The sequence below is a fragment of the Pteropus vampyrus genome, unplaced genomic scaffold, assembly GCF_000151845.1.
Source record: "Pteropus vampyrus isolate Shadow unplaced genomic scaffold, Pvam_2.0 Scaffold120, whole genome shotgun sequence".
NCBI classification, from domain to species: domain Eukaryota; kingdom Metazoa; phylum Chordata; class Mammalia; order Chiroptera; family Pteropodidae; genus Pteropus; species Pteropus vampyrus.
This window is the reverse complement of record NW_011888901.1, coordinates 2,747,623-2,773,055: the sequence shown is the minus strand read 5'-3', so window position 1 is coordinate 2,773,055 and position 25,433 is coordinate 2,747,623. Positions and strand designations below refer to the sequence as shown.

The window sequence follows — 25,433 nt, the reverse complement described above, 5'->3', positions numbered from 1 at the left end:
CTTGGCAAAAATTTTAAATTAGCAAACTTATGTCATGTTCCAAAACCTTAAATTTTCTTCCACAAGCTCCTCTGGGGTAATTCAAGGCCACCATAGGTGTTGAGGAGGCAGTGGTAATGGAGGCTTGCTTGTTGCTCTCCAATCCCCACCGTGTAATTTCAGCCAGAATAATTGTGCTATTTTACATGTCGCAGCTCAAAGTAAGATCTCATATGTGGTAAAAAAAAACAAAAACAAAAACAAAAAACCAGTTTGAAAAGTTGGACTTTCATCCCAGAGTAGAGTCTGCTCCCAGAACCTGCTCTGTCTTGCCTTCTTTACCTGCCTCTTCCCTACCTGCTTGGTCTTCTGCTCCTAAGTTCTGAATTCTCACCACATCCCAGTCTCTCACACTTGTGTCGGGCAGTAATTACTCTTAATGCAGAGCACAGTATTGTTGCCCAGGATGTGGTCTTTGGTCACCTGAGTAGTTCCTTTTATTAGGTTGCACACTAATTGAGTACCAGTGATGCTCCACGGGCTCCATGTAGGCACTGAGTCATGCCCTCATCCTGACTCCCAGCCTCCCTCTGCCTTTTTGATTAGAGATATTGAGTTCTCTCTAAAATTCCATTGGCTGGCTTGCCCTGGGAGAGTTCGTTAATAATAAGCCTGCCAGGAAACAGCACATACTCTAAAATCATTTTAATTGCAATATTACATTAATTGTATCTCTAAACCACAGTCTCTCACAAAGTCACCACACCAAGATTTAAATTCTAGCCTAGCACTGATAAATGCAAACCATACACTTTTATGAAGGTGGCTTTGCATACATAATCTTGAGTGAGCTGAGGTGCTGTGTCTGGCACATAGTGGGCCCTATGGTCTTTAGCAGGAAAGAAACAGAGGCAAGGAGACATTTTCCCTTTTCTTCTAGAAAGAAATGTCTACAGGACCCTTTCTGTATGTGCTTTGGACAGACACTATCATTCTGTAGTCTCCCAAAAGGCTTCAAGTAGATTGCATGGAATTTAATCAGTGCTCACACATGCCAGGTGACAGCCTAGGATATCAGTGTGGTGTGATATACAGGGGACTTTTACCACGAGAGTATTTTGATGCTTCTGAGTCATTTTTGCCTCATTTAAAAGGCGAGGTGGATGACAACTGAAGCTAATTTGTTCGTTATTTTATTGTTTTATCTTTATGTGAGAATTTTGAAAAATACACAGAAATAGAGAAAGTACTCTAAGAATATAACACTCTGCCTGTTCTTGCTCCATCTTTACCCCTCCTCACTTTTTTTTTTTTTAATTTGGCTGGAGATTGTTTCTTCCAAGCAAGTCTCAGTAATTCATTTAAAAGGAAACCTTTCTCTTAACTTTCTAATAGAATAAATGTTACTCAATTTCACCTTTTTTCTCTTCTCACCCCCAGGAAAAATTAACTGCCTCCCTCTCCAAAAACATGTGCTCAAAAAGTGTCAGAACATCTGGCTTCTGGTAGGAGAATTCAGCCTTACCCCCAGCCCAAGAGCCTGGCTATTCCCCAGCTCTGAGCGGAAGTGTAAGCCCTACAAGTGAAGCAGCACTTGTCTTAATAAAACCAGGGTCATTGCAGCCATGAGCCATGATGCTGCCAAAAGGAGCAAAGGGCTTCCAGAAGGCTGAGAGCACTTAGCCAGGCCCAGGGAGATGGAAACATTGGTTTTGGGGGTCTTAGATGCAGAGTGTTCAGTGTGAAACAAAGTTCTTCTTCTGCACTAAGTGACTCTCCTGGGTAGCATGGCTACTGGAGGTCTGGCCACACTGCCGTGCCTGGACCCTTGTGCTCAACCTCTCCAGGCTCAGGCTCTTCCCACCACCATTTTCACCTTTCAGTTTAAAGCACTGGTACTTATGACATAGCCTGGGAAAGGGGTGGAGGTTTTTGCCAGCAGATGGCAGTATCCTGAGTTATCAAGGCCAGTGGGAGCGAGGGAGCAGGAGGACACACAGTGAGAAGCCTTTGAAGATGTCTCAAGAAGGGAATACAAAATGATGCAGAGGTGACCTTACACTGCCTTATGTCAGTTCCACAGGCAGGGGATGGGGCCAGTGACCTCCCGCGGTAAATCCCTCAGCACATGTAGTAATAGATATCACACAGTCCCTTGATGCACCTCTCTCATGTCTTCTGTGAATTTCTTTCTTTCTTAAAGTCAATATTCTTAACCTTCACTGTTATCAGAGTAAGAAGTTTTCTGTTGTTCTGCCTGCTGTGCTCCTTAGTCCATCTCCAAGGACATTTCTCCCTCCCTCCTTCCTCACCTTAGTAATCCAAGATTGGCATGTGTCTGCTTTCTGTCTCTGTCCCCTTGAAGGTTTTAGAGGCTTCATAAAGTCTTTCAGAGTGACAATACGTAATCTCTTCATCCTGTTCTTAGTCCGACAGTGCAGAAAGCAAGTGTCCTTATAGCGGTTTTGGCACTTAAAGTCAACACGTCACCAGGAAGTTTCACTCACCACGCCGGTGGCAGCATGCTAAGAGGCGGGTTTAGTGGGTCAGAAGGTTTATCCCATGGGACTGGGGGAGGGACAGTAAGACCATATGAACCTCACTTGGGTGCTAAGGCAGCCACTACCTCTGCACACACTCTGCTTCCTCTGCAGGAGGGCCGCAAGAATGAGGTGCTGCTGTCCAAGGTGAAAGCCAAGTCCTCCTGAAAATTCCCAGCCATCATTGTACGTCACTGATTTTTTTAAATGCCATATATCTGCTGCAAGGTCGTGAAATGGTTCTGAACGCTACACTAGAGAGATGAGGTGTAATGATCTCAACACCTTGGATCTTTTTTTCTCCTGTTGGCTTCCATTCCATCTCTATGTTGGTCATTGTTGATGGAATCAGACAGTACAAACAGTGGCTTCAATAACACGCATAATCTGAAGAAATGTGGGCAGTATTTGTTCTCTGCGTCCATTCAACTTTTATTTCTCCAGTACTATAGCACATACGAAGGTACCTATATTTGTATGGACTCTCTGAATAAAGAAGAATTCATTTGTTCAGCAAATGTTAATTGAGCAGCCACTGAGAAGTAAGCATTAAGGAAGATAGAAATATAAAACACAGCCCCTGCATATCAGGCACCCAGCAAGTGGCCCTGAGAGCAGATACAGCCCACTCGAACCCAGAGCTTGGCCACCTGGATTTTTTTTTTTTTTAGTAAACAAAGTCCTTTATAGCTGAACGACCATCCCATGTGAGTGTTGGTCACTTGGGCCCTTCACTTGCCCATGGTACCTTTTGTCTCTGGCTTCTCGAAATGCTGGCCAGCAGGTTTAATGGTGTAGTAATGAGAATGAAAACTCAGTGTCTGCCATTGGTTTAATCCCTATACGCTACTCAAGCTCATGTCACCAAAAATTGAAAATAGGGCCCTCGTATTAAGGACTTTAATAAAAATGATACCTTATCATGCCCTAGTTCTCATTTGAGTCACAGCTAACATGTGAATGGTCTTATGGACCTCCCATTAAGAGCACATTCCATGTGCCCTACACACTAAACAGGTCATAGTCTAAGCATGGAAATGAGACACACATTCTCTGCAGCTCAGAACAGTATGTGTAAATCACAGAGCAATAGACTGTGAGTAGGTATCAGCAGGTATCACAGGAGGAAGAGCAGTGAGCTGTGCAGAGATCTAGGGGACTGGGAAGGCTGTTTTGGATAAAGATAAGACTATAACTAAAAATTAAAGAGCATGCGGGAGAGTACAAGGCATGCTTGCTGGGGGAGGAATGGACGGATCGGGGCACAGTCTCTGTGTAGGAGGCTTTAAAAAGCAGCCTAAAAAGATGGGATGGAACCAGCCTTTGGAGGCCTTGAAGGGACAGCTGAGGGGTTGACTTTATCCTCTGGAAGTGAGCAGCCCAGACCAAACACGGACTTCCTCCTGCCCTGGCCTCTATGGATCTGGCAACTCAGTCATGTTCAGGAAGCCCTAGCATGAGGTTTTGCAATTCATTCTGCGTAAACCTTGCCCACATACCTTTCAGCAGGTTTGGACCATAAAACAAAATTTTAAACATGTCAGGCAATTCAGTGCAGTCACAGGAATGTCATGTTAATTTTCAGTCCCTAATGTATGTAATTAAGCAGGGCTGATGTGAATAGACTTTAAAAAAAAAAAAAAATCCTCTTGCTGGAGTAACAGCAGCCACTGGTTGCTGTGCTGGGGCCAACGAGGCCCGCCTGACGGGGATAGCTGCTCCCAGAGTTGGGTGGAAGCAGCAGCACTTGAAGTGGCATTCCATGTGCTGAGCCGTGAACATTTCCACTCACTGGTCCCTGGACCACAGTCATTTGTGGATTTTGAAAGGACTCAGTGAAGTTAAATTGCCGAAGAGCAGGCAGCACTTTGATGGCAGAGGGAGGAGACAGCGGTTTGACTGTAAGTTTCTTCAGGTTCAGGGAAACGTCTCCGTTATTTTGTTGAGAATCTCATAGACCTGCTCCCTAACTAACAACTTTCTGCGGAGTTAGGAGATTATTCGGGTATTTGTCCAAAGGTGGTGGGGAGGAGGAGTGGGTGATATTCTGGGGTTACTATTGGCCACCCCTTGGTGTTGTTGGGGAAAGTATGGCATTACTAATCCAAAACAACCAGTAATTATTTTTAAAAGTGGGGCATTTATGTTGAGCTGTGTTTCTAAAGAGTTTCATTTGGTTTGGTTTTGGTGCAGGGTAGTATCAGTAGACATATTTTCCCTTTCTTTCATCCACAAGGCCTAATACAAGTAATAAGTTAGTTTCCATTCCTTTAACACATTTTGAATTAGCAGAAACCAGTCTGGAAAATTCCATGTTTGCTACAGGTAACCTACAGAATAGTGCCTTCTTGAGTAATTAGGACATTAAGTGTGCTTTACAGTCAGGCCTTACAGGCTGAGGAGATGCCCTGAGGCCTCAAACATTTCAGAAGCCAACTTTAGGGTTCTAGGACCATGTCCTGTGTGCCTACAGTGTGGCTGTGTATCCTGCCAAACCCACACATTTCCCCAGAGTTAAAAAGAAGATGGGGGACAGCATCCTTAAGTTACTTTTATGAAATGTGTGCGTCAGGAGGAGTGAGGTTTCCCCAGGAAGCATGCAGTTGTCCCTGCTTGGCCAGAGCAGCGAGCTCACTGACAGGGCAGACTTCACGTGGTTGGCCACCCATGCCTTGGCGTTCTCTTCAAAATCAGGGCTCCCATGAGCAGGACAGACTAGAAGATCACGTGTTGTATGGGGAGACACTTGGGACATATTTCTTGTTCTTGGGCTGGGTTCAGTCTCTCACGGGTCACGGGTCAGCTAATAGCACTCGAGGGACGTGCCAACTGTTGAACAGTTGCCACGTGAGGGATCTGCTTCTTTTTTTGCAGAGAGGGCAGATTCCAAGTTTGTCAGGCCTAAGCTTGAGTGTATGGTTTTGACTGGGTTCTTGTTTGTAGCCCGTGTTCTGTAGATAGGCAGGCCCTGCCAGTGTCTACTGAGTCTGAGAGCAGAACCAGGAGGCAGAGGAGCTGGTCCAGATAGGAAGCCTTTCCCAAGCTGAGGAAGTGCTCTCTGAAAAACACCATAACTCTTAGCCCTCCTGAAACCAGGAGCCAGAGATGGGGAAAGCTTCAGGCAGCCCTCTTACTACCTCACAAAGTGCCATCCTTGTGACCTCAGGCTGTAACATCAGTGGCCCAGTCACCTCTCTAGTGACCAAAGCAAACATGCCTGAAAGGGTACTTTGGACAATAAGTAGCAGCTTGTAAATCTGTGCCTGTTTGACTTCTGTTGCCTCAGCATGGCCTCATCTTGCCCTCTCTGCAGGTGACTGATGATCGGTGTAAGAGGGAAGCAGGCATTCTAGCAATAAGTTTTAACAATTACTTTGAGCCCAAGGTGCAGATAATTTGCTTGAATTATGCTTTGAGGAAGTGCTTTATGATTAAGTGACAACCAATACTGGCCTCGAGGTAAAAGCACATCTTACTGCAGAGCAGTACAGTGAAGAGCCCAGTAGGATGAAGTGCCCGCTGTCTGTCCATGTGGCTGGGCCCTCACCAGGTGACGTGACTTGTGTGATGCATCTTCAGCATCCCCCAGTCCAGAACATTCCTTACAGCACATGGCAATAGGCTAAAAATGCTACATAAAAAATGTTATAAAAAATGTTTTCTCACGGTAAATGTATAAAAACATTAGGAAGGGTTTAGCAGCTGTTCAGTAGCCTGTTGGACAACGTGGAGATACTATGAGTACTCCATGCCAGCTTTATGTCAGTTGCTGAAACAAGCCAAGCTCACACCTGCCCTTGGCTATTGCCCTTGCTGTTGCCATGCCTGGACCACTGTCCCTCCGAGGTCTTGGGCAGTGGCTTTCCCTGACCACCTGATACTCATACAAAACCATTCAGTGTCAGCCTTGCAGGCTGAATCACATTCTGCCCTTTTCCTGCTGTCTGTCCTGACGTCACTTGGTGGCACTGTCTGAATCGTAGGTCTCTGTGCCTGTCCTCCCCTCTGGAGTATAAGAGCAACACAAGCAGAGACTGTGCCTGTGGTATTTACCACAGTCTCCCCAGCATCTGGCCAGCCTGGAGAATCAGGAAATTCTGTTCGAATAAAATAGTTTCTTCAAATTCAACTTTGTGTCCCTGTGTCGGCAAAGTTTAGGCTCAACGTTTCATCTAATTTATGATTAGTTTGAGAACAGGTAGACAATTTATTCATCAGCTTTAGAAAATCTTAGAGTGTATTTGTTATTCTCTAACCTTGAAGGCTGAGATGAAAAAGGTGTCAGATGTTTCAAACCTTCCAAAGGAATTACCTTTTACAGATGTTTTCCCATGGGGAAGGGGTGTGGATGAGGGGAGCACACTGATGTCAGTGATAGATTATGAGTATGTTTTGGCTCAAAGTATATCATGAATCGAAAGGTAATTTGACTGGTTGAAACGACTCAGCCAAATGAAACCAAGAAGTGGAAAGAAGCAGCTGGATACAATGTTGGCAGAAGTATGAATTGTACAGCCTCCTTGGAGGGCAGTTGGACAATATCTCTCAAAAGTATGACTGCGCAAGCCTTTCAAGCCAGCAATGCTACTTCTAAGAATTTTTTCTACGTACAAGGATTTTCATTGCAGCACTATTTGTAATAGCAAAAAGTTGGAATCTACCACCAACATAGGGCAGTGGTTAAGTAAATTATGGTGAATCCATATACAATGGAAGACTAAAAGAACAGAGCCACTCTGTAGGTACTGCCATGGAATGATCCCCAGGATGCATGGTTAGGTGGGTGGAGAAAAGAGGTTTATAGTATGCCAGTGTTTTTAAAAAAAGGAAGGAGAGGGAGAAAAATGTGTGTTTGTGGGTATATATGTGTATGTGTACCTACACACACACAAGTATATATTGAACACATCTGTGCATATGCCTAGGCCATCTCTGGGAGGATACACAGGAAACCTGGCGGCCTTGGTTATGTCTGGGAAGAGGGGTGGGGATTATTTTTCACTGTATACCTTTTATACCTTTTGAATTTTGTACCATGTACATGTATTATCGATTCAAAGAATAAAAATTTTAATTTTAATTTGGTTTCCTTTTTAAAAAAATAGATTTTTGTTTAGTAAATCTGCTTTCCTTAGGAATTTAAAGCCCTTGAGCCGAAAATAGTTAAATTCTCCTTGTCTTGAGTCTCGGGGAAAATAGGGACGTGAAAAGAGGGCTGGCCTCTTCATCTCCCTCAGCTTTGGGGAGATGAAGCAGTGAAGATGGTTCTGCTCCAGTTGTGTGTGTTGGGATGATGGAGAGGGAGAGGGAGAGGGAGAGAGGGCTGGAAGGGGACTGTGAAGTGGCCACTTCCTGGGAACAGACCAGGGCTGCTGCAGGGTTGCCTCGGTTGCATGAGGATCATGGTTAGCCCCTGTTCTGGCTGTTGGGATCCAAAAGATGGAGATGGTACCTCCAAGCCATGGTCCAGGGGGAAGCTGTTCACATTCTCCAGAAGCTGTAACTATCCTGTGCTCCCTTCTCCACCCCTTTCCTTAGCAGCATTCTGATTTTGTCCAGCTTGGGCGGCAATGTGTCTAGCTCCAGGAGAGGAATCATGATGGCTGTTCTAAAACAGTCACAGGAATCATATTTCTATTTGCCAAGAATTGGTTTACCCATGGGTATCTAACCCCCTTATGGCCAGTAGCTGGTACAATAGCTGCACATGGTGGGTGGTCAATAAGTAGTCCTCTTAAAAATAGCCCTGAGCTTGAGCTATAGCCCTTAGAACACAATGATAGATAACTGAGAAGGCCATTTAATTGAGAATTATGTGCCTACTGGCCTCACTTCCTCCAGGTTGTCAGTCAGCTTACAGAATGTCTCCATACCTCAGACATCAGGTGAGCCAATGGTGGAGTGGACTGTTTTGCGTAAATTAAAAAGCCTAATCAGCAGGCAGCCCGCCTGTCTCCAAAGTTAGATAGGCTGTGGCCGAGATGACTTAGTCCCGGCGTTCCCTTTGTCCAGGCCCTTGGATTCCTACATATGTACACGCATAATATCAGGAAGGCCGAGACTCACCATGGCAGTTTAGGGAGGAGTTTTGTTGGTGGCATTTTCGAGTTCCACGACACATTTTCCCCACCTGAATGACACATGTGGGGGTGGGGGGGAGTGTAAATGATAGATTGATGGATAATATACATGTATATACACACGCATGAATGATACTGAGTCTAGAAATGAATGCTTCGAAAGTATTTTTATCACACATAAGTCATTATGGTGAAGTAATGGGGAAATGCCCACAGCTGCTCTCCCTCGTGGTACAGAAGCAGAGGAAAGACCTCACCAGGGATTCTCAATGCCAGCTGCACACTGGAATCACTCACAGAGCCTTAAAAAGCACTGCCGCCTACGTCTCACCCCCAGAAATGCCAATTTAATTGATCTCAAGAGCAACCTAAGCATCCAGCAGTTTTTCACTGACAAAAAAAAAGTCTCTAGAGAACTTAGTATATAAATTACCAAACCTCTTCTGTGAAAGTCTGACACAGTAGATAGGGGTTTCACTGAACACTTTTTTGAAAACAAAACTTCGGATGTTCCTCATCTTGCAAAACCGGATATACTGCCTTGGAAGTCGGGAAAGATAAGTTGAATCCGGTAGATAAAGGGTTGGGAAGGTCTGTTTCACAAAGGAGACACTCTCCTGAGTGGGCCACAAAGCAGGCTGAGACCTTCTCTGAGGAGTATGATATTAGATGAAGGAAAGGCAAATCAGCTTCCACTCTGTGTCAATTCTAACCAATTAGCAGTAACTCCCTGAAGTGCTATCTGGAAAGGATTCCGAAGCAGAGTTCCTGCTTGATGGGGAAATGTTCCATGATCGATTAGCAATGTCTACCACACACACGGGATAAGGGCATAATTGCACGCATGCCACATTTGCTGTCTTCCTTGAGAGCCTTTGATGCTTCTGCTCCTGCAGTCCAGGCCTAGTGCTATGGTTCTCAAGGACATTTATGCTCAGCCATGGAGGGTGGCTCCAGGAGGACTGGCGATGGGAGGGATACAGGTCCCTTGCCACAGCTCTCTGTGCATGTCTCTCCAAGCCCTGTTCATCTCTGCTTGGTGAAGAGGCTTTTGAAGGCATTGTTGTAGTTCTTGTTAAATGCTGTGTAAATCAGGGGATTGAAGAAAGAGTTGGAGTAGCCAAGCCACAGGAATACGCTTTTCCAGATGGGGGGCAGGTTGCATGCACAGAGGGGGCTGATGAGCTCTGCCAGGAAGAAGGGGATCCAGCACAGCACAAACACACCAATGAGGATGCCCACCATCAGGGCCGCCCGCTTCTCCTTCTGCTCCTGCCACGAGTCCCCTCTCTCCTGGAAAGCCACCGTTGGGCGACGTGCCATGAACACCATCTCAGCCTCCTGAGGTGCCTCCTTCACCTGGAAAGAAGAAACGTAGAATTCAAAACTAAAACAACACTGGATAAGTAAAGTGCTATGAGGCTACTCCGGCCTTGGCCACCACCTCCTTGGCAGCCTCACTCAAGATGCATTTATACCATAATTCATCAGAAAATATTAGGTGAAAAGGTTCCTGAAACTAGGTTAGAATAAGATCTGAAGGTTCCTTCAGGGAGTGAGAGTAGCAGTCTCCATATGTCCAATAATGATAGAAAGAAGCCAGTTACGAGTGGGGGCACCTTGGCATCAGACCCAGGCTTGAGTCCCAGCTCCACAGACTATTCCTCCATCTATGAAGCTAAGTGACCAGAGTCCCCTCCACCTGCCATAAGGTGTCATGAAGATGAATTGGGAATGTGTGTTGTGTGCCCAGCAAAACCCCGGGCCCATCTACTCATTCATGACATGGGCTTGGGGCTGGGACTAGGACCCTGAATAGAAAGGACCCAGGCCTACCCCTCACAAAGTTCACAGCTGGGAGGCAGCACATAAACAATAATGCAAGAAATTGTACAATTACTGTGTTAAATGGATTCAGTATAAATTATGGAATAATTCTGTATTGCCTAGCTTCAAAAAACAAACTATAAATGCTTTTGTGGTAATAATTAGCTACCACTGAAAGAGCCTCTGGCACACGCTCCACCCCCTCACTGCCATCTTGTGGTTAACTCTACCTCTCGGGTCTCAGCATAAGAGTGATCAACCCTCTGTGTGGCCTTCCTACCCTCTAAATTCAATCACGTCTCCCTGTTCCGTGCTATGTTCTCCTCTTGCAGGGATTTGTGTGCTTATGGGTGTGATATCGGGTCTAAGCTGAAGGAGGGTGGGGACTGGCTGTCTCTCCCTTGTACACTGTCTGGCAGTAGCACTTGCTAGGTGCCCAGGATATAGCTGCTGAATTAATGATTGATCATTACAACAGAAAATCTGTATTTCTCTTCCTTTTTGGAATGCTGCCAGGCAGGGCCATAAATGCCACTGAACACACACAGACAAGAGGCTCCCAGGCAAGGGTTGTGTCTAGTTAGACATGACTGGAAGCAGCTATCGGGACAGCCACACAACTGTGGGGCACTTTACAGTGTCCATGCACATTCACTCATCTTTTGTCACATGGGCCACCAGAGCCAAAGCTGAGCAGGTGGCCTGACTTAGGCAATCCCAGGACTCTTCAGTCTGCCTTCAAATCTGTTGTGTTCTGCTACTTCCCCCATCACCCCCACCTCTATTTATTACTAACTAAATGGACCTGAAAACATCATGAATATGTGGACAAAGCAGAGTTCTTTGTGAGTGGACACCCAGCATCCTGCACCTGCCATTTGGAGAGGAAAAATAAAAAGGCAAGTGATTTCAGCAATAGAACAAACAGCATGTCCCTCTTCTCTTGCCCCTCTGCCCCGTCCTAAAGGCCTGGCTTGGCAAACATGCACCCTCAGGGGGCATCCAGATCCATTCCCAGGTTTCCCAGTCCTCCCACAGACAGGTGGGTGCTGCATGTCACCTTTCTCCTCTTCCCAATAATACCAACTAGTTCTCTCAGAGCAGACCACCATCAAGTCACCAAAGGAACTCTGAACGATCAAACCTGGCATCCTGAAATCACCTCATGAATATTTAACAGTATGTTGTCAGGAGGGAAAAATATTATCAGAGCATGAGAGGAAGTGGAAGGTACTTGGTTTTTTTCCTACTAAGCTCATCGATGGGCACTTTTCCAGTCACTTCTCTGCTGACCTAAATGGCCTCCCAGGCACGTGAGTACCTCTACTGGGTAATGCAAATCCCAAATCCTTGTTATGCTACTGAAGTGGAGAAATGGGGTAAATTCAGTTGAAAGAATCCTAGGGGAAGAGAAATGGAAAAGGCAAGTTCACTGATTAAAGAGGTTTTAAACTCCTCAGGCTCCACCAGTACAGCATTTAGCAGAGTCCATCTGTGCTCCACCAAAGTATCTGTTTGCTAGAAGCCTGTGTCCACAGCTTTTCACCTGAGCCTGCTACACCTTGTGCAGAGTGATACTGGAAGACAGTGTTTCCAGAAACAGACTCAAAGATAATTATTCAATCAGGGATGATTCTGGTTTGCTAGGAGACGGACTCATTTGGCTTTTTTCGTTTGAAAGGCAACATCTAATAGAAAACTAAAAGACGTGAAGAAGAACAACGCCCAAGAAGCTACTGTAAAACAAACACTATGCTGGTCGTGAATGACTCATTCATTCCCATACCAAACCTTTGAGGTAGTATTATTATTATTACCTCTATTTTACTGTTGAGAAAACACTCGGAGAAATGGATTTGCTTATTGTTAGAGCTGGAAATCAAACTTGGCTAATATGAAGCCAAGACCACACTCTCATGCCCTACATGTTATTCTGCACCTTAAGTAAAAGCGATCAATCTGAATGGGCTGCCACAGAACCTGTTTTAAAGATCATATTTATGCTTGGGATGCTTTCAGAACAGACATCTGTGGCTTCCTGGGCAATCTCCAGGCCCCCTAACAACCAGCTCTGGGGCCATCCCTGAGTTCCTCCATCTTCCTTCTTTGACATATGTCTAGTACGTGGCTAGGTGATTCCACACTCCATCTTAGTTATGACAGCAACCAGGTAAGGAAGGAATGAGGGAAGCATGGCTCAGATCAAGTTAGCAATTAGACAGGATTTCAATCTGAGCCCTCATTCCTACATTTCTAACCATGAAGAGCCTTAGCTATATCATAAGCTTACTGTGAGAGTCACAGTGAGACATAATACATAATAGGGCCTCATTAATGTCAGGTTTGTGTCCCCCTGTCCCTTCCCTCTCTTCTGAGAAAAACTCCAGCTGCCACAGAAGGAACCTATAAACATTTATAATCCTCTAAAGTCAGATAAACATCCTAATAAGAAATAGAAAAGGAAAGCAGAAAGAATAATGGTTCCTAATCACTCGTGGAACCTACCAGTTTGCACTGTGACCACACAGGTCAGGCATCCAGTATGGTGAGACTCTTACAAGGCTGGTGTCAGGGCAACCGCACTAATCCTAGTGGCTAATTAAACCCTACAACATCCAAGGGAATAGAGCAGATATTGAGAGACTTCTAATTTTGCTTGAAGGCAATCTGGATTATAACTGTAATTCCCTGTTTCTAACCAGACCTTGGCAGGTCAGGACTTGGAATACCTGGGGCTCCATTCTCTCTGCCCAAGGTTTACTGAGATCACTAAGATCCAAGTCTCATTTCTCCAGAGCACTTTAAAGAGATAACTAACCAAAATAGCCCCTCAAAGTAAACAGAAGCTGTCTAGCTTGTCTGACAAACTAGAACAGAAAATTTTCTCAGCTGCTTCTCTTGTGCAAAATAAACCAAGAAAATAAGAAATTTTCTTGTCAAAAATAAAAGCAGAACACTGCTAGGCTTGAAGAAAATTAATTTTCCCTGCAGTGTAATTATATATACAACAGATTATAATTTTGCTAAACTCTTGGGTACGATCATGCATAAGGTATAATTGCTATCATTCTTGTATTTGGAAAACATGGATTTTTTCTTGGGAGTTTAGCCACCCTGGAATGGCTAAGGACCTACTGCAGTTAATGCTGAGGAGGGGAAATGTAATCAAGTGTGTTGATTAAAGTTAGGCTGCATTCGTGTTTGTAGTTCCAATATCATCAGATCTACAGTAATCCCCCCTTTTACAACTGGATGCCAATGGAAGGTCTTCTGTTGAGGCGAAAGTTTTGCCCTCAGGTCTCTGGATTCCCAGGCCAGAGATTCTTGGTACAGGGGGAGGGTGGAATGGAGGGAGGGGAGGTTTTGCCTTTTGCACATGCGCTGTCCAGCCTCAGTGTTCCGATGGGCCTCCGTGAGGACCACTGCCCTTCCCCAGAGAGCCCCAATTACTACTACACTGGATGTGATGGTCCCATCCCTCAGGAGAGCCAGTGGGGAAGAAAGGCTGAACATCGCTCTCTAGCAAGGGCTTCAAGGAGAGCCCCATGCAAACTGGGCAGGCAAGCTCCTACATACTTTTCTAGGCAGCAATTCCAAAGCTTTCTTCAACATTCAAGGAATTCTTTGACCTGCCAGTGACTTTCTTCTGCCCTCTTCCCATGTCTGAGCTCTGACTGAACCCAGGTCTCAAATGCAGTTCCATCCACAAGCCCACCAGCTGACAAACAGACAAGTGGCAAAAGCATAAAGGGCTCTGTACATATTTCAGGTTGCTCAGGGCTTATGTACTGCACATTTACAACACTTGCTAATGCTAATATAGAAGGTTGGCTTAGAAAGTCAAATATTTTGTAATATAACATTATCTGAAACTCAGATCCATGTTGTTACCAACTCTCTAGCTCAACACTATCCATCTATTTTGCCCTTTACAGCTTACAAAGTGCTTTCCCATTCACTATTCAGTCTTTCGACACCACTGTACTCTGGACAGACTTCCAGCAGAGCACTTATGAGACTTTATTGCATTTATTATTCTATAATTGTGATCTACTAAAATTAATCCCTGGAGAGCAGAAACTTTGCTTGCTCATTCTGTGAAAACCTGAGGCGACCACATTGCCTGCTACATAGATCAGTAAAAGTCAATCAAGTAATTTTGCACACCATCTAAATATCTTACTGTGATGTTAAAATCTGTCCATTAGTTCACTGACACTTGTCCCAAAGCTGGAGTGTGGGCTGGAGGTAGTGACACACTTCTAATAAATAAACTATAAGGGAAGTGATCTTATGTAACCTCTGGGACGAGGTCATAAGGGGCACTGCACGTTCTCCTCACTTCACTCTTGGACTAGGGGAAGCCAGCTGCCATGTGACGACACTCAAGCAGTCCTATGGAGGCCTCCTGCCAACAGCCATATGAGAATGAGCCATCTTGGAAGCAGAGTCTCCAGGCCCAGTCAAGTCTCGGAATGACTGCTGCCCCATCCAACATCTTGGCTGCAGCCACTGGAGGCCTTGGGCCAGAACCCCCAGCTACGTACACCATTCTCAATGTCCGGCCCACAGAACTGAGAGTCAATACAGGCTTGTTGCTTTAAGCCAACTAAACTTTGGCTAATTTATTACACACACAATAAATAATTAATCCACTTAGATAGTAATAGCAGTAAGAGAAATACAATAATATAATTTATAATTTGTAAGAGGAATTTAAAAAATAATGAAAATAATATAGCAGCTATCATTTATAGTTTACCATTTTAGATCCTCCATGTACACTGTTATCTCATTTATTCTTCACAGGAATATTATGAGGTAGATGGCCATATTTCCACTTTACCTACAGGGAAATGCAGATTTAGATTAAATCACTTGGCTAAAGTGCTAGTAAGTGGCACAAAAGGAATCAAACTCCAGGTCTCCTTGGTTCCAAATCCCGTGCTCTTAACCACTGTGCACACTGTCTCCCAGCACGTGTATTGATTGAGTGACTGAGTGAAGGCTATTAGCCAGAGCTATGTGATAACATTCAGGAGCCCTAAGCATCTGTGCCTCCATGGGCCCCTCCCTCCATTAAAAAGTATTAAAATTTATATTTTATGACCATGTTATTATAAAGACTAATATAATCGAATCGGGATCCTTTATTATATACTCATTACTATTATATTCATTTGTCTTTTAGTTTTAAAAGAAATTAAAATTAGACCATTTCCATGGGCCCTGAGAAGCACTGCACCTGCTGTGCCTACATTGACTTGTGTACAACAGTCAAACAATTGAAAAGAAAAAAATTTTGATGTTCTATTTTAAAAGCCAAATAATAATATCTATTGACTGCTTGTTTTTCTTTCTAACCAGTGAAGGGCACAGGGCAGTAAGAATCAATCCTAACCCATTGGGGTTGCTTTGGCAGGGAGAACATATTGAATAGGTGATGCTCAGCCTGAGAGGTTGAAAGAAAGGATAGCAGGCTAGGAATTAACCCTGTTTCCTGAGAGAAGCAAGCAGTGACTCTGTACTCAGCTGTGTTCAGCTCTCCTGGAAAGGAGAGTTCACGTGCACAGTTTTGAGATCCTGATCCCCATGACCCACCATGACTGGGATATGACTGCCTTCCTCATTCCTATGAAGGTGAGATCCTGTGAGCAGTAGGACAGCACTCTGAAGTTCCTGGAGACAGCACAGAGTAATGAAAATGTAATGAAAAGAGCAATGACTTTAAATTTGGAACAAACTTCAGCTTCTCCACCCAACAACTGTATATGGTCTTGGATGAACTAACTTTATGGCACCTTAGTTTTATTGTCTATAAAATGAGGACTGTGTGGCAAAGATAGTTGGTGCTCCCCTAGATTTCACAGCCAGTGGCTCGCCAATGGACTGTGAATGGAAGTGACATGTGTCCACTTCAGGGCCAAGGCAGTTAAAAGCTGCTATAAGTATTCCCCCCTTATTGGAGGGGGATACATCCCAAGACCCCCACTGGATGCTTGAAACCAAACACTGTGTATATTACATTTGTTCCTACAGAGCAGGTCCTTGAACAACATTAGTTCGTTAAATGTCGTTTCATTACAATGTTGATGAAATGCTATAGGCACTTAACTCTCATTTATATAAATTAGCCTATGGTAAAATCGATTTCCTTATATGTCATTTTGCTTAGAGTCAAAGAATCTATTGATGACATTAAGTGAGGATTCACTTAAAGGAAGCACTTTACAGCTTCTCTTTGGCATTCTGAATTGCCAGCATCACTACTCTTACACTTGGAGGCCACTATTCAGTAAAATAAGGGTGACTTAACACAAGGACTGTGACATCATGACAGTTGATCTGCTAACAGAGATGGTTACTACTGACTAATGGGTCGAGATGTCTACAGTGTGGTTATGCTGGACAAAGGGATGATTCACGTCCCAGGTAGGGTGGAGCGGGGTGGCGTAAGATTTCATCACACCACTAAGAACGGCACATAATTTAAAACTTATGAATTGTTTATTTCTGGAACTTTCCATGTAATATTTTCAGACTGCAGTTGACCTTAGGTAACTGAAACCGTGAAAAGCAAAACTGCAGATAAGCAGGAACTACTGTATCTCTACAGCAACCTTAGGAGCCACATGTTCAAAACAGCATAGCTAAAAGACGACAAGTGTCCCAGATCCATGAGTTACTGCCTGGAGGAGAGCTATACAAGAGGGCTGCACTGAGTGAGGGTGAAATAAACTCAGCAACATTACCCAGGAGTTTGAGTGAGAGCTTGCTGGAGCTAAAGAAGCAGGATGCTCTCGAACACCAACTCATCTACTATCTCAGCAGCATAGAATTCAAGACCTTTAGCCATGACTTAGACCAATGTTGTGTGTTAGAAAAGAAAACTTGCAGCCCAAAGTAAGGAAGGGGCTTGCCCCAGGTCCACTGACAGTGACTGGCTAGATCACAGCACTGCCCCTGCCTCCCAGAGCTCTTTCTCCCTACCAGTGGGTGGATCGGCTAGGCTCCTGCTCAGTCACATCATCTTTGTATCACCTGCCTGAATGAGATCTGTCAAAAATGAACACTAAACTCAGGTTTGGCAAGCTGATGTCCATTTCATAATGATTCGCCTTGGTGCACATTGGAGTGATGTAGCTATTAAAAATCAATCCTACCTCAATAATCAGACAGAAAAAAAAAAAAACTATAAACACCTCAGGCATTTCCAAGAGATCTTTTGAAGAACAACATTAATTTTGAATAAAGTTCTCCCCTAACGATACTTTTCAGTCATGGTCTTGACATTTCTATTTTATGCTACAAAATTCCTCTACCATTTAATGAAAGGAAGAAAGCCTGCTTTTTAAAACATATATTTGAGTAGCGTGAGTTAACTTTCCAAAATTAAAACTAACAAGAAACTTATCCTCATTTTTTCTTCACTCATGCTCCACTTCCTTGGTCCATATTTGGTTTTTGGAAAGGGACAATAAGTCCTGTTATTATTCATAACTGTGAGCCTGAGACCCCCTCCCCCAAAGGGAAATTTGGGGCTTCCGGGATGAAAAAGCTGACATCTATTAGGGTCTAGACAAAAGGTAGAAAGCCTAGATTTTAAATACAATCAAGGTAAGTTCTAAATAAATAAATAAATAAATAAATAAATAAATAAATAAATAAATAAATAAGCAAGCAAGCAAGCAAGTACGTAAGTAAGTAAGTTCTGCCAAATGCAGGCTCTTCCAACTCATTCATTTCCAAGGTTATATTTAACCCATTATATAATGACCCCTGAGGCCCTGTTGATCTTACTTTAGCCAGCTCTGTCCCTCTGTGCCAGGCACTGTGCTAAGTGCTTCACATTATGTAGCTCATGTAATCCTCACCAAGGGCCCTATGAAGCAAGAATTAACTTGTTAAAAATGAGGAAAAGAAGCCCACAGAAACGAAGCAACTGCCCCAGAGTCTCAAGCTGGGATCTGAACACTGGGTTCTATCGTTCCAATGTCACTAGAGCGGTGCCCGGAAGTTGGGATGATGAAAGAAAAGTGATGCTTGAATTATATTTTATCCTCATTTCCCCACCTTGGCAGGGTGCTGGCCAGCAGAGTTGGGGATTATAGTCTCTGGAACGTAGAGGATGGACTAGGATGCAGTGGCACCAGAAAATAAGGGGAGTGAATGGTCACAGGAATTTGCTCATCTGAGGGACGAATTCCCAGCCCACCGCAGCGCCGCTTGCTTGGTCTAGCCGGGACTGGGATGTGGGCGGCTGCAGGACTCACACTGACACAATCGCTCCAGGGGAAAAGCCACAGAGTGCAGCAGATCAGACATGCCCTCACCACTACCTAGAAACGCCACCCCTGCAAGCCACCTTCAGCATCGTGGTTCGGGGTGTCAGTTTCATCCCTAGTGTGAAGGTGCTGAAATCCCTTCCCGGGCGCGCTCCAGGTATGCAGTGGCGGACCCTTCGCGCGCGCGCGCGCGCGCGGGTTGCAAGTGATAACCCCCTTCGCGTGCGCTCCAGGTGCGCTGGTGACCAACCTTTCCGCGCGCACCCCACGTGCGCCAGCTTCCGCCGCCAACTCTCCCTTTCACCAAGCCGCCTCCTCTCCCAGCGACCACCTTCTCAAACCCCCCACTCCGCAGCCCGCCCCTCACCTGCACGTTGGCGGGCAACGGCAGCACAGCCCCGCGGCAACGGCGGCCGAAGCGAAACTTAGCCGCTTTGTAGATCTTCCAGTAGACAAACAGCACCACGCTAAGCGGCAGGTAGAAGGCGCCACAGGTGGAGAAGACGGCGTAAGAAGGTTCCTGGCTCACCTGGCAGCGCTGGAGCCCAGCGTCGTAGGCCTCCCCCCAGCCAAAGAGCAGCGGCGCCAGGGCGATGAGCGCAGAGAGCGCCCAGGTGAGCGCGATCATGAGCGCAGAGGCGCGGCGGCGGGTGCGCAGCGTGTACTGAAGGTGGCGCGTGATAGTCCAGTAACGGTCCAGGGCGATGGCCGCCACGTTCCAGATGCTAGCGGTGCAGCACAGTACGTCGAAGCAGATCCACACGTGGCACAGGCTCCGGCCCAGGCGCCAACGTCGCCCGTCCGACAGCTCGCTCACTAGGCTCAGCGGCATCACCAGCGCGGCGACTAGTACGTCCGACACGGCCGTCGAGGCCACCAAGTTATGCGGCACACGATGGAAGGCGCGGACTCGCAGGATAGTGACCAGAACCAACAGGTTCCACAGGAAAGTGGCTGCAATCAGCAGCACCAACAGCGTCACCACTAGCACCATGAAGACGGAGAGAGGCGGCTCTCGGCCAGGCAGGGCAGCGCCGCCTGGGGTCGACTCGACGACTCTGCCAGGGCTTGGGCTGCTGCTGCAGGCCTCAGGTCCCAGGGTAAGGGTGACGCCAGCGGCGGCCACCGAGAGGTTAGCGGCTTCCATGGCGCACGGCGCGCGGGATCCCGGAACCCCCGCGGGCGACGCACGCACAGCCCTGGGGTTCAGCGTGGACTGGGCGGGCGGGGGCGTGGAGGGTTCACTGCTTGCCTGGAGAGGACAGCGAACAGTTCAAGTCGCCCTACCCTGGTACCTCCTTGTGCCTCAGCCCCATTTTGGAGCCTCTTCCCGGAGCCCTCGTGGACCTCTTTTCCAATGGAGGAAAATAAGAGTGAGACCCTCAGGAGTCTCCCTCCTCTCAGCGCGTCAGTGCCTCCCACTTCTCGGCGTCCCCGAACCAGCTGCCCTACAGCTGGGAATTCCTAGGCTCAGCCTGGAGTCCGCGCGCGGTGGGAGGGGGTGATACGGGGGCGGGGGGCTTGGAGTGATGCCCCCAGGCCCACCCCTGCGGCGGCTGGAGCTGGGCTGCAGCTGGAGCTGGGCTGCAGCTGGAGCTGGGCTGCAGCGAGGTGGCGTGGGCGCGAGTGATTTGGAGACGCTGCCAACAGAAGCCCGGCCTTGACGCTGTCCTGCGGGTCTCCGCGCCTCCGTCATGCGGAGGACACCTAAACTGCAGGAGTTGAGAGAGGAGGTTCACATTCGCGTAGGAATTCCGTAGCCGCCACCTTCGCGAACCCTCAGACAGTCCTGGCTGATCATGAGAAACAGAGGGGCCAGGACAGAGGGGTTCTGCCTTCTTCGAATCTGGATTCTACTGTAAACCTGAAAAAGGAGATTCAGGTGTTGGGGTTTATAAAACAGGAAGCTCCTAAACGGCGGCTCCATCCGGCTGCTTCACTCTTAGCTCTAATGCCTAGCGAGGGCTACCTGGTGCCTTGCGACGTTCACTCTCTGGCACTATTCAGAAAGAAAGAGTCTCTGAGCAGTTCGGCAGAAGCCTGGGGACGTTTACCACCTCTTCGCCATCCCTCACCCTGCCCCATCATATCTCTGCCTGCACCTCCCACCCCACCCCCTTTTGCCGTGGCTAACATTCCTGACTATATTATATGTCTTCCAGATCATCATCTTCAGGTTAAAGCTGGTTATTTTTTGTTTACCCTTGGACAAGGGTAGAAACCAATTAGAAAGGTGCAATTCACCTGGCCCGCCATTTTCAGTCTCTTACACTTAAAAAATTGTTCAATCATAATTAAATCAGCCTAAAGCTGCATTACTTCTGTTTCTGGTAGTCGAATAGAAACATAAAGAACACAGAGCCCACACTGCTCCACCTCTTGTTAGGGTAAAAGACAGGCAGTCATCCACTGGCTTCTTACTATAGGAACAACAGCCTCAGGCTAAGCAGTGCGCTCAGGAGAGCTGAGTGGGCGATGTACTCTGAGTCCTCCCGAAGAGAGATACACTCTTTTTGGAAAGGCCCCCTAGGATGCAGCAAGTGGAGGAAGTTTCTTCCCTTGAACAGTCCCATCCCTGGCACTTGAGGAAATCTTTGAGGATCTGGACCCTGCTGGATAGACATTCCAAGAACGTCCTTCTTTGCTCTCACTTCCTCCTCCATTAACACAGTAGGTACTTTCTGCTTTCTGCATTGTGTATGGCAATTCTTACACACACGGACTTGGTTGCACACTTATGGGGCATAAAAAGCAACATGCAAAGAAATCAAAATAAAAATACATACAGGGATGTAGTTCCATAGTGTAGTGGTTAGCATGTCTGCTTTCCATGCAGAAGGTCCTGGGTTTGTGCCCCAGTGGAGCCACCGTCCATGGTCTACGGCCATGCCACCCTGAACAAGCTAAGCAGGGTCTAGCTACCTACACAAGGTGAAGGGAAGGTTGGACCTGCTGGGAATTTGAATGGCTGAATCAAAAAGCCAGCAAGAGAGGAACATGAACATGCAGGGTATAAATGCCAGGGAGCAGCAGGGTTTGGACTTGATCATGAAGAAAGCTGGAATTTGGACAATTTTGAGCAAATCGACATGATGAAGATAGTCCTTTAAAGGAAAATGGTGACTAGCCTTTGAAATAATTTCACAATAATTGTCTCCCCATTTGATTGGACAAATAGAACAAAAACGAATAGTATCAAAGATGTAAAAGCATTCACATCGCACTAGTCAGATGCATGACATGCTTTTATTCTCCTGTTTTTGCTCCTAACCATACATATTTTTCATGCCTAAAATCAATTTTTTTTTTTGGCTATTTCTCTTAACCCTTTTATGTTGTTATAAATTCTCTTCATAGGTACTTTTTTATGTTGTACTGTTTATTAGGTGAAAAACTTTGAACAACTTAGACTTTCCAACCCTCAGTTTCCTCACTTAAAAAATTAGGATAATTATACCTGTCGGAAGATTATTATAAAATTATAGTTAGGTAAAACCAATAGTGTGGAGTTAAGTGTTGAATAAATAATGACTACTGTTACTATTTTGAACTTCTAGTTTAAACCTTACATTCAGTTCTTGTGTGATTTTTGATATAGATCATGTTTTTACAGTTTCAATCTCAAATATTTGTAACAAGAAAACACTTTCATGCATTTTATTCACTTGATCTTACCTGTACCTTTTTTAGACATCATTCCCATTTGCGGATCAGAAACAATGAGAGGTGTTGACTTGCCTCGTGACTGAAAGCTGGGACTCATCTCCATGGGGCCTCCTGTCTCACATTTATTCATGACACCAAGCTGCCCTGCACACACTGGGCTGGGGGTTCGGTCTGATTGTTTTTATTTAACTCTTTTATAGAAATTGTTTTATATAAAAAGTGTGTGTTTCTCACTTTACAAAACCATACTGTCCTAATTACAAGTCTTCTACCCTCATTCAAACTCTCCTCCCGCTCGCTGCACTCCAGCCACCCTGGTGTCCCCGTTTCTTCAACAGAACAAGCACATTCTATTCTTGGGACTTTAGTGTGTGCTGTTCCCTCTTCCCTCAGATAGGCATGGCTCATTCACTTACTTCATTCTGGTCTTTGCTCCAGTGTCACCATCTCAGGCAGGCCTTCCCTGACCATTGGGTCTACACACTCAGTCACTCTTTCTAAAGGCATTCTCTATCCCACTGTTCTCTGTCTTCATAACACTTCACAGAAGTGACGTCATGTTATTTATTTAATTTCTGTCCGTTACCTGCCTTCTGCACACAAATGTAAGCTCTTCTCAGGCAGGGTTTCTTTTTTTCACTACTGTCTGCATTCATACATCTAGTTCTGTGCCAGGCACATAGAAGGTGTCTCAATACATTTGAATGGATTTGTTGAATGACTAAATTAGGCGTTGTTGGGAGAAGTGAGCCATGGGCCCTGAGCTCCAAGAATATAATGCCCTGACTGCTAATCACCCAGGCAATTTCTCAAAGTTGTGTTTGTAGTGAGTGACCTGAAAGGATGAGGTAACCTCTTCCCTAGGCAAAGAGCAAACTTGCCTACACTTACTATAGAATTGGTGAATCTCCCAAGCTCAGTGTTCCCTTCCTGTAACACAGCACACTGCCTGTGCGGTATCCATCGCCAGCCTTCGCTGTCACCCCCATGGGATTGAGACAAACATTGAGCTCTGGCTACAGCTTTTGCCCAGAGGAATAAAGTCCTTCACTCTCGTTCAAGAGTCTCATGTCCTGCGACAGCATCTGTGAAACAGTAACAGGGTAGCTTGTTAGCTTACAAGTAGGGTAAAATCCCAGGCCCTGCACAGCACCTGACAGACATTTGGTTTGCTGATTTTTAACATTAAAATTAGTAGAATTCTTTTTCCCTTTGGGGATGATTCCTTGATATATATTCTCCCAAATTTAATAGCTGAGTTAAAATGTAGAAACAGTGTGATTGTTTCTTTTACATATTTCTAAATTGCACCTCAGAGAAATTTAATGGAGTCACCATTCTCTTGCCCTGGCTTTGGAGAAACAAAACTGACAGCCTTGCCAAAATCAATTTTTTGTGATTAGAAAAAAATGTTTAATTGATATATAATGATGTATTTTTATTTATTTATTTATTTATTTATTTATTTATTTATTTATTTATGATTTTTATGGTGACATTGGTTAACGAAATCCAATGTTTCAACTGTACACTTTAACAGTTAATTGTTTTACTTTGCATTTTTCAATAGCTAAAGCCTTTATTTTGCCACAAAATGACTTATTATCTATATATCCTTGTGTAGAAGCTTTTCATCCCCTTTTAACTACTTCATACAAGAATCTAGGTACTGATGTTATAAATATCAACCAATTTTAATATATTTGCATCAATATGTTTGTCCACATAATTTTTCTCTGACATTCTTCTCTTTGCATTTTATTCTGTTACATTTTGTTGAATAAATTTTTCTTTGATACAGTAGAACACATCAATCTTGTCTCCATCAATGTCCTTAATTTACTCAGTAATTATAAATTGCTTTCCCACCCTTAATTTCTGTTATTAAAGTTTATGAATAGATTTAAAATTTTGGAATTCTTCTGGAGTCACTCTGTGTGATGTAACGGGAGGTGGTGACTGGCCTTCTCATCTCCATGCTGTGTGAGATCCTGTCCAGTGAGGCCTGGCCCTGATTGTCAAGGGCAGGACATGATGGTACAACAGAAGGCAAGATGTTGTCCTGAGGACCTTGCCTCCGCCAGAGAACAAAATCTGTCTGATAACCAGAATGCAGCACACGTGCCAAGAGCTGATTAGAAGTATAAACAAAGTTTTCTGGTCTTTCTGGGGGAGAGAAATCACCTCCAGTGAGGAGGAACAGAGAAGGCCTCTTGAGGGAGGTAGTTTTTGAACCAGACATTAAAAGGTGGGGAACATTTTCACCAGCAGAGGTGGGGCAAGAGGCGGCAGGGCATACTCGGCAGGAGGAGGAGAGTGAGCAAAGGCTTGGAGGCAAAAGAAGAAGAACAGCAGCAAAACAAAGACACCAGCAGAGAACGGTCAGGAAGTGCCCAACGTTGACTGGTAGTTCGTTCACTTCTGGTTTGTCCCCTTTTTGCTTTTTAAAGAAAACATAGGTAGAACGTTTTATCATCTTTAGTAAGCTGATTCTTCTATTTCTCTTAGGACTCCATGTATCTCCCATGATTATCTTTTTCTCGTTGTTATTAAGAAGCATTCATTCTTTGATATAATTTCCCTTGTATACTTACAGATGATTTTTCAAATAATTTTATCAGGCTTTTTTTCTATTGGTTCAGCAAGTCTCAAACCAAGTGTTACCTCCTTTGAGAAACTGGTCCTGATCTCCACCTCTGCACCACCCCAGACTCACCTGGTACCCTTGCGTGGGCTGGCTCCTGATGCCTGTCCTGAGACAGGGGCACATTTCTGTCTCTTCTTTAGATGGCAGTGTCCCTGAGGGTATGGCTGGGCTTCTCCTCTGCTCCTCCTCCTTGCATCTACACAGTGCCTGCCATGGCTCAATACAGCTGCCTGTCTGAATGAGTGAATGAATGAATCAATGAATGAATAGAGAAAGCTATGAAGAGAACCAAGACCCAGCTCACTGAAGATGGAGAACAGCTGAGTGTTTTAGGATTTAAACACTGATCACAGAAGTGAGGAGAAGAGATCTGCTAAGCATTAAGCCAAGTAGGAGTCAAAAGGCAGCA

The 25,433-nt window shown here is 45.2% G+C and overlaps 2 protein-coding genes and 1 non-coding gene across 4 annotated transcripts in view; 2 read left to right on the top strand and 1 right to left on the bottom strand.

Annotated features, from left to right (window-relative positions):
* Positions 1–3,440, top strand: part of CCDC93 (coiled-coil domain containing 93) — an 85,792-nt gene extending 82,352 nt beyond the window's left edge. Inside the window, exon 24 of one of the 2 annotated variants that reach the window (XM_011366070.2) lies at positions 2,634–3,440. In XM_011366070.2, coding sequence (XP_011364372.1) covers positions 2,634–2,687 — 54 coding nt within the window. In that variant the 3' untranslated portion in view covers positions 2,688–3,440. The remainder of the gene's footprint in view (positions 1–2,633) is intronic. The other variant, XM_011366071.2, reaches the window with a different exon arrangement.
* A 6,185-nt stretch (positions 3,441–9,625) lies between these two features.
* On the bottom strand, positions 9,626–19,858 carry LOC105296125 (5-hydroxytryptamine receptor 5B). The gene is made up of 2 exons (XM_011366069.1): positions 19,079–19,858; positions 9,626–9,958 (listed from the first exon to the last, which is right to left on the bottom strand). Exons 1-2 carry the CDS (start codon positions 19,856–19,858, stop codon positions 9,626–9,628), a joined length of 1,113 nt encoding a protein of 370 aa, XP_011364371.1.
* A 1,647-nt stretch (positions 19,859–21,505) lies between these two features.
* On the top strand, positions 21,506–21,578 carry TRNAG-UCC. The gene has a single exon. It is a non-coding gene; the product is annotated as a tRNA-Gly (tRNA).
* Positions 21,579–25,433: the final 3,855 nt, after the last annotated feature.